General features: G+C 44.5%; 1 protein-coding gene across 6 annotated transcripts in view; it reads left to right on the top strand.

The window, feature by feature from the left end:
• ERC2 (ELKS/RAB6-interacting/CAST family member 2) overlaps positions 1 to 14057 on the top strand; it is a 1295684-nt gene that overhangs the window by 597447 nt on the left and 684180 nt on the right. Inside the window, exon 17 of one of the 6 annotated variants that reach the window (XM_073574146.1) lies at positions 6535 to 7203. The exons of the other annotated variants lie outside the window; for them this stretch is intronic. Coding sequence (XP_073430247.1) covers positions 6535 to 6559 — 25 coding nt within the window. The 3' untranslated portion in view covers positions 6560 to 7203. Of the gene's footprint in view, positions 1 to 6534; positions 7204 to 14057 lie in introns of those variants that run through there. 6 annotated transcript variants of the gene reach the window in all.

A 14057-nucleotide genomic window follows, 5' to 3' on the forward strand; every position in this document is an offset into this window, starting at 1 on the left:
TTGTTAGTGTTCAGGGATTTTGCGGAATATCGAGAAACTGAATCATTTAAAAGACGTTTACAGAAGGATGAATAAAGATTTAATAGGAGGATTTATCAGTTAGTTACCACTTCATTTTCCCACAGACTCTGTTTTTAATGTTTGTAATTGCTGTCTGCTTGTTCTCCCCCTTTCTATAATGCAGAATCTGGACACACATGTACTTTTCTTGGTTTTGGAAAAGTATAAATTTGGCAAGAAGTAATAAGAGAATAGGGGTTTTAAGTCACACAAAAGGTTTAATATGCCAAGGTTGCCAACATATATTCCTCCGATCACAGCTGAGTGTTCCCACTGTCTTTTGACAGCGTGGGAACCATGTCCCTCTGACCGCCGGGGATGATTTCCCAACTGATCAGAAATGGTGTTTGCCACGCTGTAATACACATTACAGCGCAGCAAGCACTGGATGTTCAGGCCCCCATTCAAGTTAATGGGGTTCAGGTTCAGGTCGAGGTACTGTTCTGGCACCCGAACCCGAACTTTTTGTAACTGTTAGGCTGAACCTGCCAGACCCGAACATCCAGGTGTCCTCCCATCTCTAAGTATTTTACATTAGTATTTGTAAGCCAAAATCAGGAGTGGGACAATCAAAGGACAAGTAGAATAGAAACACGTCACCACTTCTACATTTTTCACCCACTCTTGGTTTAGGATTGCAAATACTGGTGTAAAATACTGACCAAATACTGAATGTATGAATGTGGCCTTACTATCATATTTTCCAAAAGGCTAAAATGTATATTTTTTGTTCATGAAACCCTTGACCCAGAACCTCTTTCTGAGACCCGTGTTGACTGAATATTAAAACCAGTCTAGTGGTACCTGAACCTAAAGCTCTTCCGGTGGTATTGAACCTGAAGCCATTCCTGCAGTACCTGAACCTGAAACCGCTTTGTCGGTACCTGAACCCATACCAGTGTCCGTCCTGTGTTGTGTTCCAGAATCCAAACTGTCTGAACTAGAGCCATTATCTGTATTCTGTCCTGTCAGTGACTCCAAGTCCATGCTGCTGTTCCTGACACTTGAGCTACTGTTGCAGTACCAGGGACTGCCCAGGAGTAGTACCTGGCAGCTACCAGTAACACAAGCCTATCTCCACCATTGTGAGTTCTAGCACGCATCAAGTAGCTGCTTCTCCATGTCCCTCTTGAGTAAGCCAGGATTGTGGCATAGTGGGTCCACGATCCATATGTATGACACATATATTTTGTTAAACACATGTTTATTTCCTTTGTGTGTATTGGAACAACACAAAAAAGCAGAAAAAAAGTAAATTGGACATAAGTTTACACAAAACCTCCAAAATTGTCTAGACAAAATTGTTTGCACCCTCAGCTTAATATTTGATTGCATGCACACCTTTTGGGATAAATAATTGCAATCAATCACTTCCTATAACCAACAACAAGCTTGTTACACCTTTCCAGGTCTCTCCTATTTGAAGGCGCCTTCTCCTAACAGTAATTTTAAGATATCTCCACAGGTGTTCAATGGGATTTAGGTCCAGACTCATTGCTGCCATTTCAGAACTCTCCAGCACTTTGTTTCCATCCATTTCTGGGTGCTTATTGAATTAAGTTTGTGATCATTTTCCTGCTGAAAGACCCATGACCTAGGACACAAACCTAGCTTTCTGACACTGGGCACTACATTGCTACCCAAAATCTTTTAATTTCATCATTTCATGATGCCTTGCACTCAGTCAAGGCACCCAGTGCCAGAGAGAGCAAAATGACCACAAACATCTTTGAGCCTCCACCATATTTGACTTTAGGAACTAAGTTCCTTTTTTGTAGGCCTCATTCCATTTTCGGCAAACAGAAATTTGTGCTTTACCAAACAGCTGTATCTTGGTCTCATATGTCCACAAGACGCTTTCTCATAAGGAATTTGGCTTATTCACGTACATTTTGGCAAACTGTAGTCTAGCTTTTTTATGTGTCTGTGTCAGAAGTGGGGTCCTCCTGAGTAGAAATGAGCGAATTTGTTCAGATTTTGTCCCTTAATCTGATTTTGACATATTCGAGCCATATTCGAACAATATTCGTGCCAAATGTAGGTCTTATCATTGGTTCCAAACATATTCGGTAATTTTTACTCCCATTGACTTTAATGACGTTCGGTTGTGTTCAATGAATATTGCAAAAACAATATTCGATTTTAATCGTATTCGGAACCGAATCCAAGCAAATTCGCTCATCTCTACTCCTGAGTCTCCTGCCATTAGCGTTTCATTTCACTCAAATGTCAACAGACAGTTTGCGCTGACACTAATTCACTCTGCACCTGCAGGACAGCTGAATTTCTTTGGAGCTTGATTGGGTCTGCTTATCCACCATCCTGCGTTGCAACTTGGAGATGGGGGAACCCAAACAGTAAAGTTCGGCATCCGTACCAAACACCTACTTTTCGGGCATGGACACCAAACATGGACTTCACCAGGAAGTTTGTGTTACTGTTTGGGTTCGGCTGCTCGAACACCAGGTGTTTGTTGTGCTGTCATGTGCATGATAACGCGGCAAACATTGCTTCTGATCAGCCGTGAAATCAACCCCGCCTGTCAGAGAGCCGCGGTTCCCCCTCTGTCATAAGACAGCATGAGTGCTCAGCTGTGATCAGAGGTATAAAGTTTACCTCCAGTCACTGGTGTCAGCTGATGGATGATGGGATCAGTAGTCCAAACACCTGCTGCTAATTACAGTAAGAGCAGGAGCGGTGGATGGGAGTAATCATCAGCCGCTCCTGCGCTGTAAATATTTAAAAAAAAAAAGGTGTGGATTCCGTTGTATCTTTGCTAACCAGCCAGGCAAAACTCACAGCTGGGGGCACAGCATGGGGACCCCTCTATTCTAGATAACTAGCCTTGCTGAAGCTGACAGCTGAGGGTTGCAGCCCTCAGCTGTGAGTTTTGCCTGGCTGGTTAGCAAAAATACAGGGGAACACATGCCATTTTTTTTTTTAATTATTCATTTACATTGCAGGAGTGGCTGATAAATACTCCCATCTGCCGCTCCTGCTCACTGTAATTCGCGGCAGCAGGTGTTGGATGATGGGATCAGTAGTCCCATCAGCTGACACCAGTGACCGGAGGTAAACTTTGTACCTCTGATGACAGCTGAGCGCTCATGCTGTCTTTAGACAGCGTGGGAACCGCAGCTTTCTGACCGGCGGGGATAATTTCTCCGCCGATCAGAAGCGATGTATGCCATGCTGTCATGCATGACAGCGTGGCAGAATGCTGAATGTTTGGGCCCCCCCATTCAAGTGAGTGGGGTCCAGATTCGGGTCCGGGTACTGTTCTGGCACCCGAACCCGAACTTTTTGTAACTGTTCGGCCGAACCTCCAGGTGTCCGCCCATCTCTACTTTCAAAGTTTATACTAAGTTGTTTAGCCACAATTTTGGAAAGGTACCAACAATTTTGTCCTGCCCATTTTTAAGGTTTTGTGTGAAATTATGTCCAATTTGCCTTTTGTTTCTGTGTTTTTTTTTGTGTTCCAATACACACAAAATACATAAACATGTATATAACAAAACATCTGTAATTGCAATCTGGGAGAAATACTTCATTTTCTGGAACAATTTCAAGGTGCCACTACTTTCTGCCATGACTGTATGTGTCCAAAAATGGTATCACTAAAAAAATCATCTATTTCCAAAAACACAAATCCTTAAAGAGTTCCTTCTCTATGACTATCAAAGTCCTGCAGCACAAAAAATAATTATTCTTTAAAAAGTATTTATTATGCAATAGTATTAAAACTTATAAAATATGGTATTGCCATAATCATACTGTCTGAAAGTGCAAAGTTAAAACATCATTTAACTTGCATGGTGAAAGCTATAAAAATATATATATAAAAAAAGTAAAAACTTCCCTTTATTCCCTTTCCCAACAACCCAAAAAATGTATTACAAGTTATTAAATATATTCTATATATTTCAAAACGACACCATTAGAAAAAAACCCTCTCTAACTTCATACACCTATGATCATAAAAACGAAATAAAAAATATTGACTGAATGCGAATATAAAAAAAAGCATGGTTCCTAAAGTCCAAAATTGGCTTCTCCTTAAGGGGTAAGAAGTTGGAAAAATACAAAAAAACAAAACAAAGCTGACTTTTTTTTGTCCAGTGCGTTGGGTGAAGTTCAGTACTGTGGTATAACCATAGAAAAGCTTCAGTCATCGATAACAGATCTAGAAAAAAGGCAAGGAAAGCGAAAAATTAGTGGGGCCTTATTCTTGGTTCTATTCTTGATGAAAAGACAAACACAACAGCAGGATGTCAATAGAAGAGAGACTTCCGTGGGAAGTAGTTAGAGAACTAATATTTTCTTCAGAGACATGGGACAGACACATGGACTTCTGGTAGCCAGTGTCCTGTTCTCCAAGCTCCAGCTCGCATTTTGTCACTTATGTGCAAACACCATAAACATTACAAGGACATTAAATCTTGACTTTGTTCTCCAGAACAGAAGCTCCCGGAATCACAACTGTGTGACTGTGTAACTGGAGAAAAGTGGCTCCAAATGCTGGTCTCTGAGAAAAAGCAGAGAACAGTGTGAGGGCCTGTTTACCCGGCAAATTGTCGAGGCGGCCTACTGATATTGTGTCACTGTCACCCAAATTGTTGTTTACACCTACGAGAAGACCATAAAGTTTTATGTTGTCTTTTTTTGTATAGATGCCTTTTTTTGCAATCCCACCTGAGCAGAGGAATGTCCCAGGCTGACGAATTCCACAAATGGTGCACAGTTAACTTGTGTGAAAGTGCTGCGGGCATAATGTCCACCCACCTCCTAAATGTAGACATGAGCAGCCTTTGTGGCATTTATTGAGGCTACCAGTGACTAGAAAACACATGTATTACAGTAAATATGCCGTCTGCATCGCCCGGGGAGAAATGACATGCTATGCTTTTAAAGTGACCATACGGGAGGGATCGAAGACAGGCATGCCATAGTTGGTTTAAAAGGTAACATTTTTGGCTATGGAGAGTGGCATGCCAAGGTAAGGAGGCTGATAGGCCCAGCAGTGCTACTCTTCAAAATTAAATATGCAAATTAAATTCAGAGAGGTAGAGGACTTGAACTCTAGTGACACCTACTGGAAGTAGCAATCCTAAATGTCAATATGGACCCTTTAATGAGCCTTGCCACATAATTTTGGTTAAAAGTCAAATCAGAATCTCAATTTGCAGACACATGTTTCGTGGTGTTGCCCCTCATCAGGGCAAAGCACGTGATCTTATTTGGCTGTGATGGTTTTTTGATTCGAATGACAAATTATCCCAACAAAACACCGATTGATCTGTGGCTTTCATTAGTGAGATGCAGATCTCCATACATCCCAACTCTTACGGACAGAAAAGAGACACATATTTTAGCCACAGTTAAGCCACGCTTCTATCCCCATCCAGTTCTTTTTGTGTTCCCAAACACAAAATAGTGCCCCTAATGAAACCCCTTAGGCTAGTTTCACATTTGTGTATGCAGGAACTGCGGAGGGCTGCGGACTTCCTCCGTGAAGCTCCGCCCACTGCCACACCTCCACCGGTCAGCTCCACCTACGTCCGCATACTTCTGCATGTGGCCTGCGTACCCTATCTTTAGCATTGGGTAAGCAGGTCGTGCGGATGTATGCAGATGCCTTCGCATGTGTCGTTTTGACGATGCGGCGACCCGCGTCTATCGCAACATGTTGGAATTTGATGCGGTCGCCGCATCGTCAAAACGACGCGTGTGGAGGTATCCGCATACATCCACATGGACCTGTGAACCCAATGTTAAAGATAGGGTAGACAAGCCGCGTGCAGAAGTATGTAGATGTAGGTGGAGCTGACTGAAGGAGGTGCAGCAGTGGGCTGAGCATCACGGAGGTTGTCCGCAGCCCTCTGCAGGTCTTCAATACGCAAATGTGAAACCAGCCTTTGTGTTCTCATGCAGTTTGATACCTCTTTTGGACAGCACAGTGGCTCAGTGGTTAGCACTGCAGACTGGCATCTTTGGGTTCTTGGGTTCAAATCCCACCAAGGACAACATCTGCAAGGTGTGTAGGTTTTTTTCCTTGCATTCCAAAGTCATACCGATAGAATATTTAGTTTCTGAGCCCCAATGGTGATAGTAATGCTGATGTTTGCAAAGAACTAGGGAAAGGAAATGGCAACATATAAGCGAGTAATATAAATTCTACATCATTGTAGTACTATTGATGACTCATGCAGAGAAAAGAGACTTCCTGTTTTCAAGTAAAGCTAAGAAAGATTCAGCTAGTCAGTTTTTCAGCATGTGATGTCACAGACCAAATGGAAAATACTAACTGGGTAGGAAGGCAAAATGAGCAATTGTAAGTACACAGTGCTATATAATATGACATCAGTACATAAATTTTGTTGGGAGGAGAGATTCTTTAAGGAAAATCTCTCCTTCATATTGAGTGGTTTTTGCTTTGTTAACTTTCTACTTTGTGAATTTTTTTTACTTTTCTAGTTTAAGAATGGCAGCAACTGTGTAAATTGTATCCTTAAGGAAAGACGAGGTTTCATCCCGGTAAAAGTAAGAAGCCTGAGCTGTACCTGTGTTGCAGTAAGTGTTCTGTGTCCGATCCAACACGATTTGCCAGCTGAATAATTCCCAAGAGTAATGGTGACACCGAGGGCAAATCTGATCTACTGCAGACCTATACATTGGTAGATTCAGCCAACAAACCTATTATGATTCTGCCAGATGTTGCAGGCCCTGACAAAATGAGAAAAAGTGAGTTTTTTTTCCAGGATTTTCTACTGTAAAGTGATGGGCCAGAGAATCATAATTTAAAGAGGGATGAAAGGAAGGAAGGAAGAGGCTGACTGACTGTAAAATTGCAATTACCAAGATACATATATTTCCTTAATTTCGTTAATGCACTTTACACAACGTCTGGGCTCTGGAGGTGTTATTGCGGTATTATAATATTAGCGCTGCATGTGCTGCTTTACAAGATTCATATTTATTGAGTGAGGTTACTAATTTTTTCATCCCCGTTTGAATTTCACTAGATAATAAAAAATTAATTTTCACTACAACTTACAGTATTTTTATTATCCACTGTATATTATTAGAGCCCATGCCTTGCATGGTAAGGAGAATATAAATAGGTAGATGGAAAGATGGTCCTTTCATCTGGGGATGACGGATTGCCAGCCAAAAATCCATGATACCTCTAAGAACTACAATCCCAGCCAAACTCCCTCTTTTTGACCATAGAACGTTGATACTGGTGCTGACTTTGATGGGGGCATAGAATCACCCATGTTGGCAGTGAATGGAAATGAATGACGTTGACTCTTTAGTGATATATTCTGGTATTTTGCAGCACACAAAGTGATTTCGGCCAACAATTGGTTCTTTATTAGATCTTACATAGAATGGTACTTTTCCATTATACAAACACCACTCCTCTAGGGGCTTCTCTCAGTTATATGCCAGGTATAACCTATAGGATCTCTGACCTCCTGGTAAGATCCCTCTCAAACAGAAGACTTTGGGACTCGGGACTCCTGGTGGCATCTGGTCAGGGTTGAACATGTGAGCTTTAATATCCGATGCTGAGGTCCTAGAAGTTGTTGAAGCCTTAAATCAGGTGGTGACATCCACATAATGGAAAGTGTGAGAAACTCTGCAATGAGTGACTTTTCAGACACTTTTTACACTGTTCCATGCTAGGTAAGGCTTCAAAGACCAACACATCATGTCTTGAACCTCACGAGGGTTGGCCAGTGAGTCATGTTGGCTTTATGGAAGGTGGATTTCTCTAACACGATACCATGACTAATGGCGCAGGTTTTAGTCATTGAAAGCTTGACCTTCTGGTTAGTCCCCATCTAATTCAATGATGGGGGGGCTATGTTCTGCTAGTTCAAGCTTTCAGGACACCCTGCATCAGGTCTGAATGGCAAGGGATTTGACCCACAACTGACTTATAGAGATGGATAGAATGACCTCAGAGGGGCAGACAATCTGGTAAGACCTTTCCATTTGGTTCTCCAAGAAGGACTTTTGACTTTGGTTGACCCTCATGACATTCAGAACCAATATGTGGTCCGTGAAGGTTCTTTCTTGCTTTTCATGGAACTGTGTGAAAACCCCAGTGGCATTTGGATAATGAAAAGTATGATGAATCCTGAGTGGGGTCCGGACAATGGAAAAGCACAGAAAATACTTGTCAGGAACATCGCGCTGCACTTGCTCACTAAGCCAGTGCGCGTGTCCTGAGTACAAAACTGTGCACAAAGATACCTGTGGAGTGGGGCAGCAGTGGTGATGATGCATGCTCCAGGCTCACAGAACCTGAAGCATGTGACTGCTGAGGGCATGGTCTAAACTCCAGGGAAATAGGAGCTGAGGAAAACTCCTAGAAGGGTAACTACAGGACAATGTTACCAAGAGGCATAGACAGAGACAGAAACCAGATCAAGCCAGGGTCAAAGCACAAGATAGCACGACAGTACCAAAGGGTTAGACAGAATGGATAGTCAGAACGTAGCAATAGATCAGAAAACAAGAACGGGCAATAGACAGTACAATAGGGACAAACTGTAATGGAGTAACGATTGCCAAGCCAGGAGGTCAGAACCAGAAAAGACAATAATACCAAAATGAGAGACGGAGTACAGAGTGAGGGGACAGACCGGGTCATACACGGAAGCAAACAAGCTATGCAGTATACAAGCACACCAGGGGTCAGACACACAGCCAGAAGAACAGTATAGCTGACAGAGAACCCTGGTAAAGAGTGAGTATAAATACCCCTCCCAGATCCAGAAAGAGGCCACGTACACTTAACCCTGTGAGTGCAGGGCAAGAACACTGTCCAAACCATGACAGTACCCCCCTCTTAATGGGGGGGGCCACTGGACCCCCAGGCTTGTCTGGGTATCTGGCGTGGAAAGCCCGCACCAGACGATTGGCAGGCACTGAACTGGCCGGAACCCATGACCGATCCTCCAGAGAGTACCCCTTCCAGTGCATCAGATACTGGAGTCTCCGTGCACCCACCGGGAGTCAACAACGCGCCCTACTTAATACTCCAGCTGCCCCTCTACCAGCACTGGCGGAGCATTGGATGAGGAATCCTCTCTCACAGTCCCCACAGGCTTTAACAGGGACCTGTGGAAGACATCAGTAATTTTAAAGGAGGCAGCTGCAGTCGGTAGGCTACTGGGTTAACCACCTCCCAATTTTGTATGGGCCAATAAACTTGGGGCCCAGATTTATAAGATGGTATCTTAAGCTTGATATTGCAGGTGGATAGCCACACATTCTCCCCTACTGCAAATGCTGGACCTGGCCCCCTCCTCCTGTCAGCAAACCACTTATAGTTTTCCTGGGCCTTGGAAATATTCCTCTGAACCTCCTTCCAAAGAATTCTAAGACGTTGTGTCACATCCTCAGCACCAGGACAACCTGAATCCTTGCAGGAAAACTCTCCAAAATGTGGGTTAAACCCATAGTTGATCTGAAAGGGAGACTTCCCAGTGGATTGGTTCACACGACCATTGAACGCAAACTCTGCCATGGGCAATACTTCACACCAGTCCTCCTGCCTGGAAGAGGCCAAGCATCTCAGAATCTGCTCCAATGATTGGTTCGTGCGCTCAGTCTATCCATTAGACTCTGGGTGATAGGCAGAGGAGAAGGACAACAAAATCCCCAGCTTTTTGCAAAAAGACCTCCAGAACCTGGCCACAAACTGTACCCCTCTGTCTGACACCACATTCATAGGCACTCCATGCAACCGAATTATATGCTGAATAAATAAACGGGCCAGGGTTTCAGCAGATGGTAACGCGGGGAGAGGTACAAAGTGGGCTTGTTTTGAAAACCTATCCACCACCACCCATATCACTGAGTTGCCCCTGGAAGGAGGAAGATTTCTGATAAAATCCATGAACAAATGTGTCCATGGTCTATCCGGAATTGGCAAAGGCACCAACTCCCTGGCCGGCCGGACCTGAGAACTTTTAGAACGAGCGCACACCCCACATGCAGTCACAAACTTTTTAATATCTGTTACCATAGAGGGCCACCAGAAACTCCTCACAATTGCCCCCCGGGTAGCTGCAATCCCAGGATGAGCACTCAACATAGAATCGCGAAATTCCTGCATAAGTCTGAGAAGGAAACGTTCCGGTACAAACAATTTACAAGGGAGTTTACCACCCGGAGCCCGAGCCTGGGCCACCAAAATCCCTCTCTGTAACTCAGATGAGATTTCGGCCATCATTACTCCTGACTGAAGAATGGAGGAGGGAGGTTCTGGAGGGGACACCGAATCAAAGCTTCGGGATAAGGCATCAGCCCTGATGTTTTTAGGTCCCAGGCGGAATGTGATGGTAAACTGAAATCGAGAAAAAAAAAGTGCCCACCGAGCCTTTCTGGGGGTCAATCTCTTGGCAGACTCGATATAGGCCAAATTTTTGTGATCAGTGATGACTGTAATGGGATGAACGGCCCCCTCCAGGAAATACCTCCATTCTGCAAAAGCCAACTTTACCGCCAATAACTCTCTATTGCCGACATCGTAATTTCTCTCGGCAGAGGAAAATTTTTAGAGAAGGCGCAAAGTCTCAGATTAGTAAGGGTAGGAGGGCCCTGAGACAAAACTGCCCCCACCCATACTTCTGAGGCGTCAACCTCCATGACAAAAGGTCTTGACGGGTGGGGTTTTACCAATACAGGGGCTGAAGAAAAGCATTTTTTTAATGTCATGAAAGAATTTTTTGCAGCTACAGACCAATTTTTTACATCAGCTCTCTTGAGAGTGAGGTCCGTTAGAGGCTTTACCACCTACGAGAAGCCCTTAATAAATTTCCTATAGAAGTTAGCAAAGCCCAAAAATCGCTGCAACCCTTTCAAGTCATGAGGCTGCACCCAATCCGTAACAGCCTGGACCTTCTTAGGATCCATGCGGAACCCCTCCCCTGACACAATCAAACCCAGAAAGGATAATTCTTGCATGAAGAATGAGCATTTTTCCAACTTGGCATACAAATGATTCTCCCTCAGTCTCATGAGAACCATCCGCAAATGGTGCAAGTGAGATTGACTGTCCACCGAGCACACCAAAATGTCATCCAAATAGATAACCACAAAATGACCAATTAAATCAGAGAAAATTACATTAATAAAATTCTGAAAAACAGCAGAAGCGTTGGTGAGACCAAAGGGCATAACCAAGTTTCGAACAGCTCTTCAGTCGTCAGGAATGCTGTTTTCCATTCGTCCCCTTCCCGGACTCTTATAAGGTTATATGCCCAACGTAAATCCAGTTTAGAGAACCACTTGGCCCTGGTGAGTTGGTTACATAGATCAGGAATTAGGGGGAGAGGGTATGTATTTTTCACAGTAATCTTGTTTAATTCCCGAAAGTCGAGGTACGGCCGCAAACCACCATCTTTTTTCTTAACAAAAAAGAAGCCCGCCGCCACAGGTGAAACAGAAGGCCTAATATGCCCTTTGCGGAGACTCTCGTTAATGTACGCCTTCATGGCTAGACGTTCGGGCCCGGACAAATTGAAAAGGCGTGCCTTGGGTAACTTGGCTCCAGGGACTAGATTAATGGCACAATCAAAGGGTCTATGTGGCGGTAGGGCCTCAGCCTCACTTTCGGAAAATACGTCTTCAGAATCTTTCAGGTACTCCGGAATACCTTCCAGACCGACAGACGACACCGACACAGATTTTACTGGGGTGACAAGAGTTGTCAAGTTACAACATAGACCATTAGCCATACAACCCCACTGAATGATCTCCCCCGTGACCCAGTCAATAGTAGGATTGTGGCCTTGAAGCCAAGGCATACCCAGTACCAGTCCAGCTGGCAGATTATTTAGAGCAAAACACCTTAATTTTTCCACGTGAGTGGAACCCACTTTCAGAGAAAAGGTATCAGTCATGAAACAAATTCCCTCCCGGGTGATAGAAGAATCAATTGCCACAATTTTAACAGGATCTTTTAACCTGACTGTCCCTATCTTATGAAAAGTCACAACTTTGGCATCGATCAGATTAATAGAAGAACCACAGTCAACAAAGGCGATAGTCACAACCGGACCGCCTGCAAGTTCTAGTTCCACCGGAAGCAGAATTTTAGCAAGCGAGGAAAAAGGTACCTGGGAGTCTGGGCAACTTCCTCGATTATTACCCAGACTCAGTCGTTTTCCTGACTGCTTCACTGGAGAAGGGCAAGAAGGACAGTTCCTTCTCCAATGTCCAGAGGATCCACAGTAAAAGCACAGTTGGTTTGTTTCTACGGCGTCTCCTCTCTTTTTCCTTCAAGGACGTGGCACCAACCTCCATGGGCTCGGGACTAGATGCAGAGTCTCTCAGGTTGGAGAATAAAGGGGTCTCCTGCAGCATGACCCCTCTCGCCCGCAGCCTATGGTCCTTGCGGACAGCCTGGATCATAGCGTCCTCCAAAGAATCCGGTGGAGGATGAAGGGCCAGGGCATCTTTCAAACATTCGGACAGGCCTTTACAGAACAAACACCGGAGGGAAGCATCATCCCAGGAGACCTCCGCTGCCCAGCGTCTGAACTCAGAGCAGAACCACTCAGCCGAGTGTTTCCCCTGGCACACACTCATCACCATATCCTCGGCTAGCCTCACACGATCAGGTTCATCGTAGATGTGCACAAGAGCCTCGAAGAATGCATTCACTGACATTCTCTCAGGGGAGGTAGGGGGAAGGGAAAAAGCCCAAGCCTGAGGGGAGCCCCTTAACAAAGACATAATGACCCCAATCCTCTGACTCTCATCCCCAGAGGAGCGTGGCCTTAACGAAAAGAAGAGTTTGCACCCCTCCTTAAAAACCTTACATTTTTTTTATCCCCAGAGAAAAAGTCAGGCAATTTAACAGGTAATTCAGGGGAAATTAAGGAAACATCTGTGGTAGCCTCACCCCGGGCCCCAGAAGGAAAAGAACCCTGCATGGCATCAGCAACCTCCCTCTGAACCTGTTTCTGCGACTGAGCCAGGGTTCGCTGCTCCACAGACAGGTTTTGCATCATTTGAGTGAGGCTATTCACTTGCTCAGAGAGATCATGCAGCAGATCCATGACTCAAGGCAAAAAAAAAGTGCAAACCTCGTTTAAATGTTTTGGGTCAGCTATAAAGTCAGGAACACCGCACTGCACTTGCTCACTGAGCCAGTGCTCGTGTCCTGAGTACAAAACTGGGCACAAAGATATCTGTGGAGTGGGGCAGCAGTGGTGACGATGCATGCTCCAGGCTCACAGGACCTGAAGCATGTGACTGCTGAGGGCGTGTTCTAAACTCCAGAGAGCTAGGAGCTGAGGAAAACTCCTAGAAGGGTAACTACAGGACAATGTTACCAAGAGGCATAGACAGAGACAGAAACCAGATCAAGCCAGGGTCAAAGCACAAGATAGCACGACAGTACCAAAGGGTTAGGCAGAATGGATAGTCAGGACGTAGCAATAGATCAGAAAACCAGAACGGGCAATAGACGGTACAATAGGGACAAACTGTAATGGAGTAACGATAGCCAAGCCAGGAGGTCAGAACCGGAAAAGACAATAATACCAAAATGAGAGACGGAGTACATAGTGAGGGGACAGACTGGGTCATACACGGGAAGCAAACAAGCTATGCAGTATGCAAGCACACCAGGGGTCAGACACACAGCCAGAACAAGAGTATAGCTGACAGAGAACCCTGGTAAAGAGTGAGTATAAATACCCCTCCCAGATCCAGAAAGATGCCACATACACTTAACCCTGTGAGTGCAGGGCAAGAACACTGTCCAAACCATGACAATACTCACTTTTTGGAAAGTCTCATGAGGACACATCATAAAAATAGACAATGCTGAAGGTAGAAGCTTCCGGTCTAAAATACCAACATATCATACAAGGGCCCCAATTATGCAATACAAGTTCTTTAGAAAATCATTGCGAACATGCTTCTGCTTCATACATCTCCAAACAGAAATCTTTTATCGTTTGACTTTT

Source organism: Dendrobates tinctorius, unplaced genomic scaffold (genome assembly GCF_039654945.1).
Source record: "Dendrobates tinctorius isolate UK_male_01 unplaced genomic scaffold, ASM3965494v1 ptg000038l, whole genome shotgun sequence".
NCBI lineage: Eukaryota > Metazoa > Chordata > Amphibia > Anura > Dendrobatidae > Dendrobates > Dendrobates tinctorius.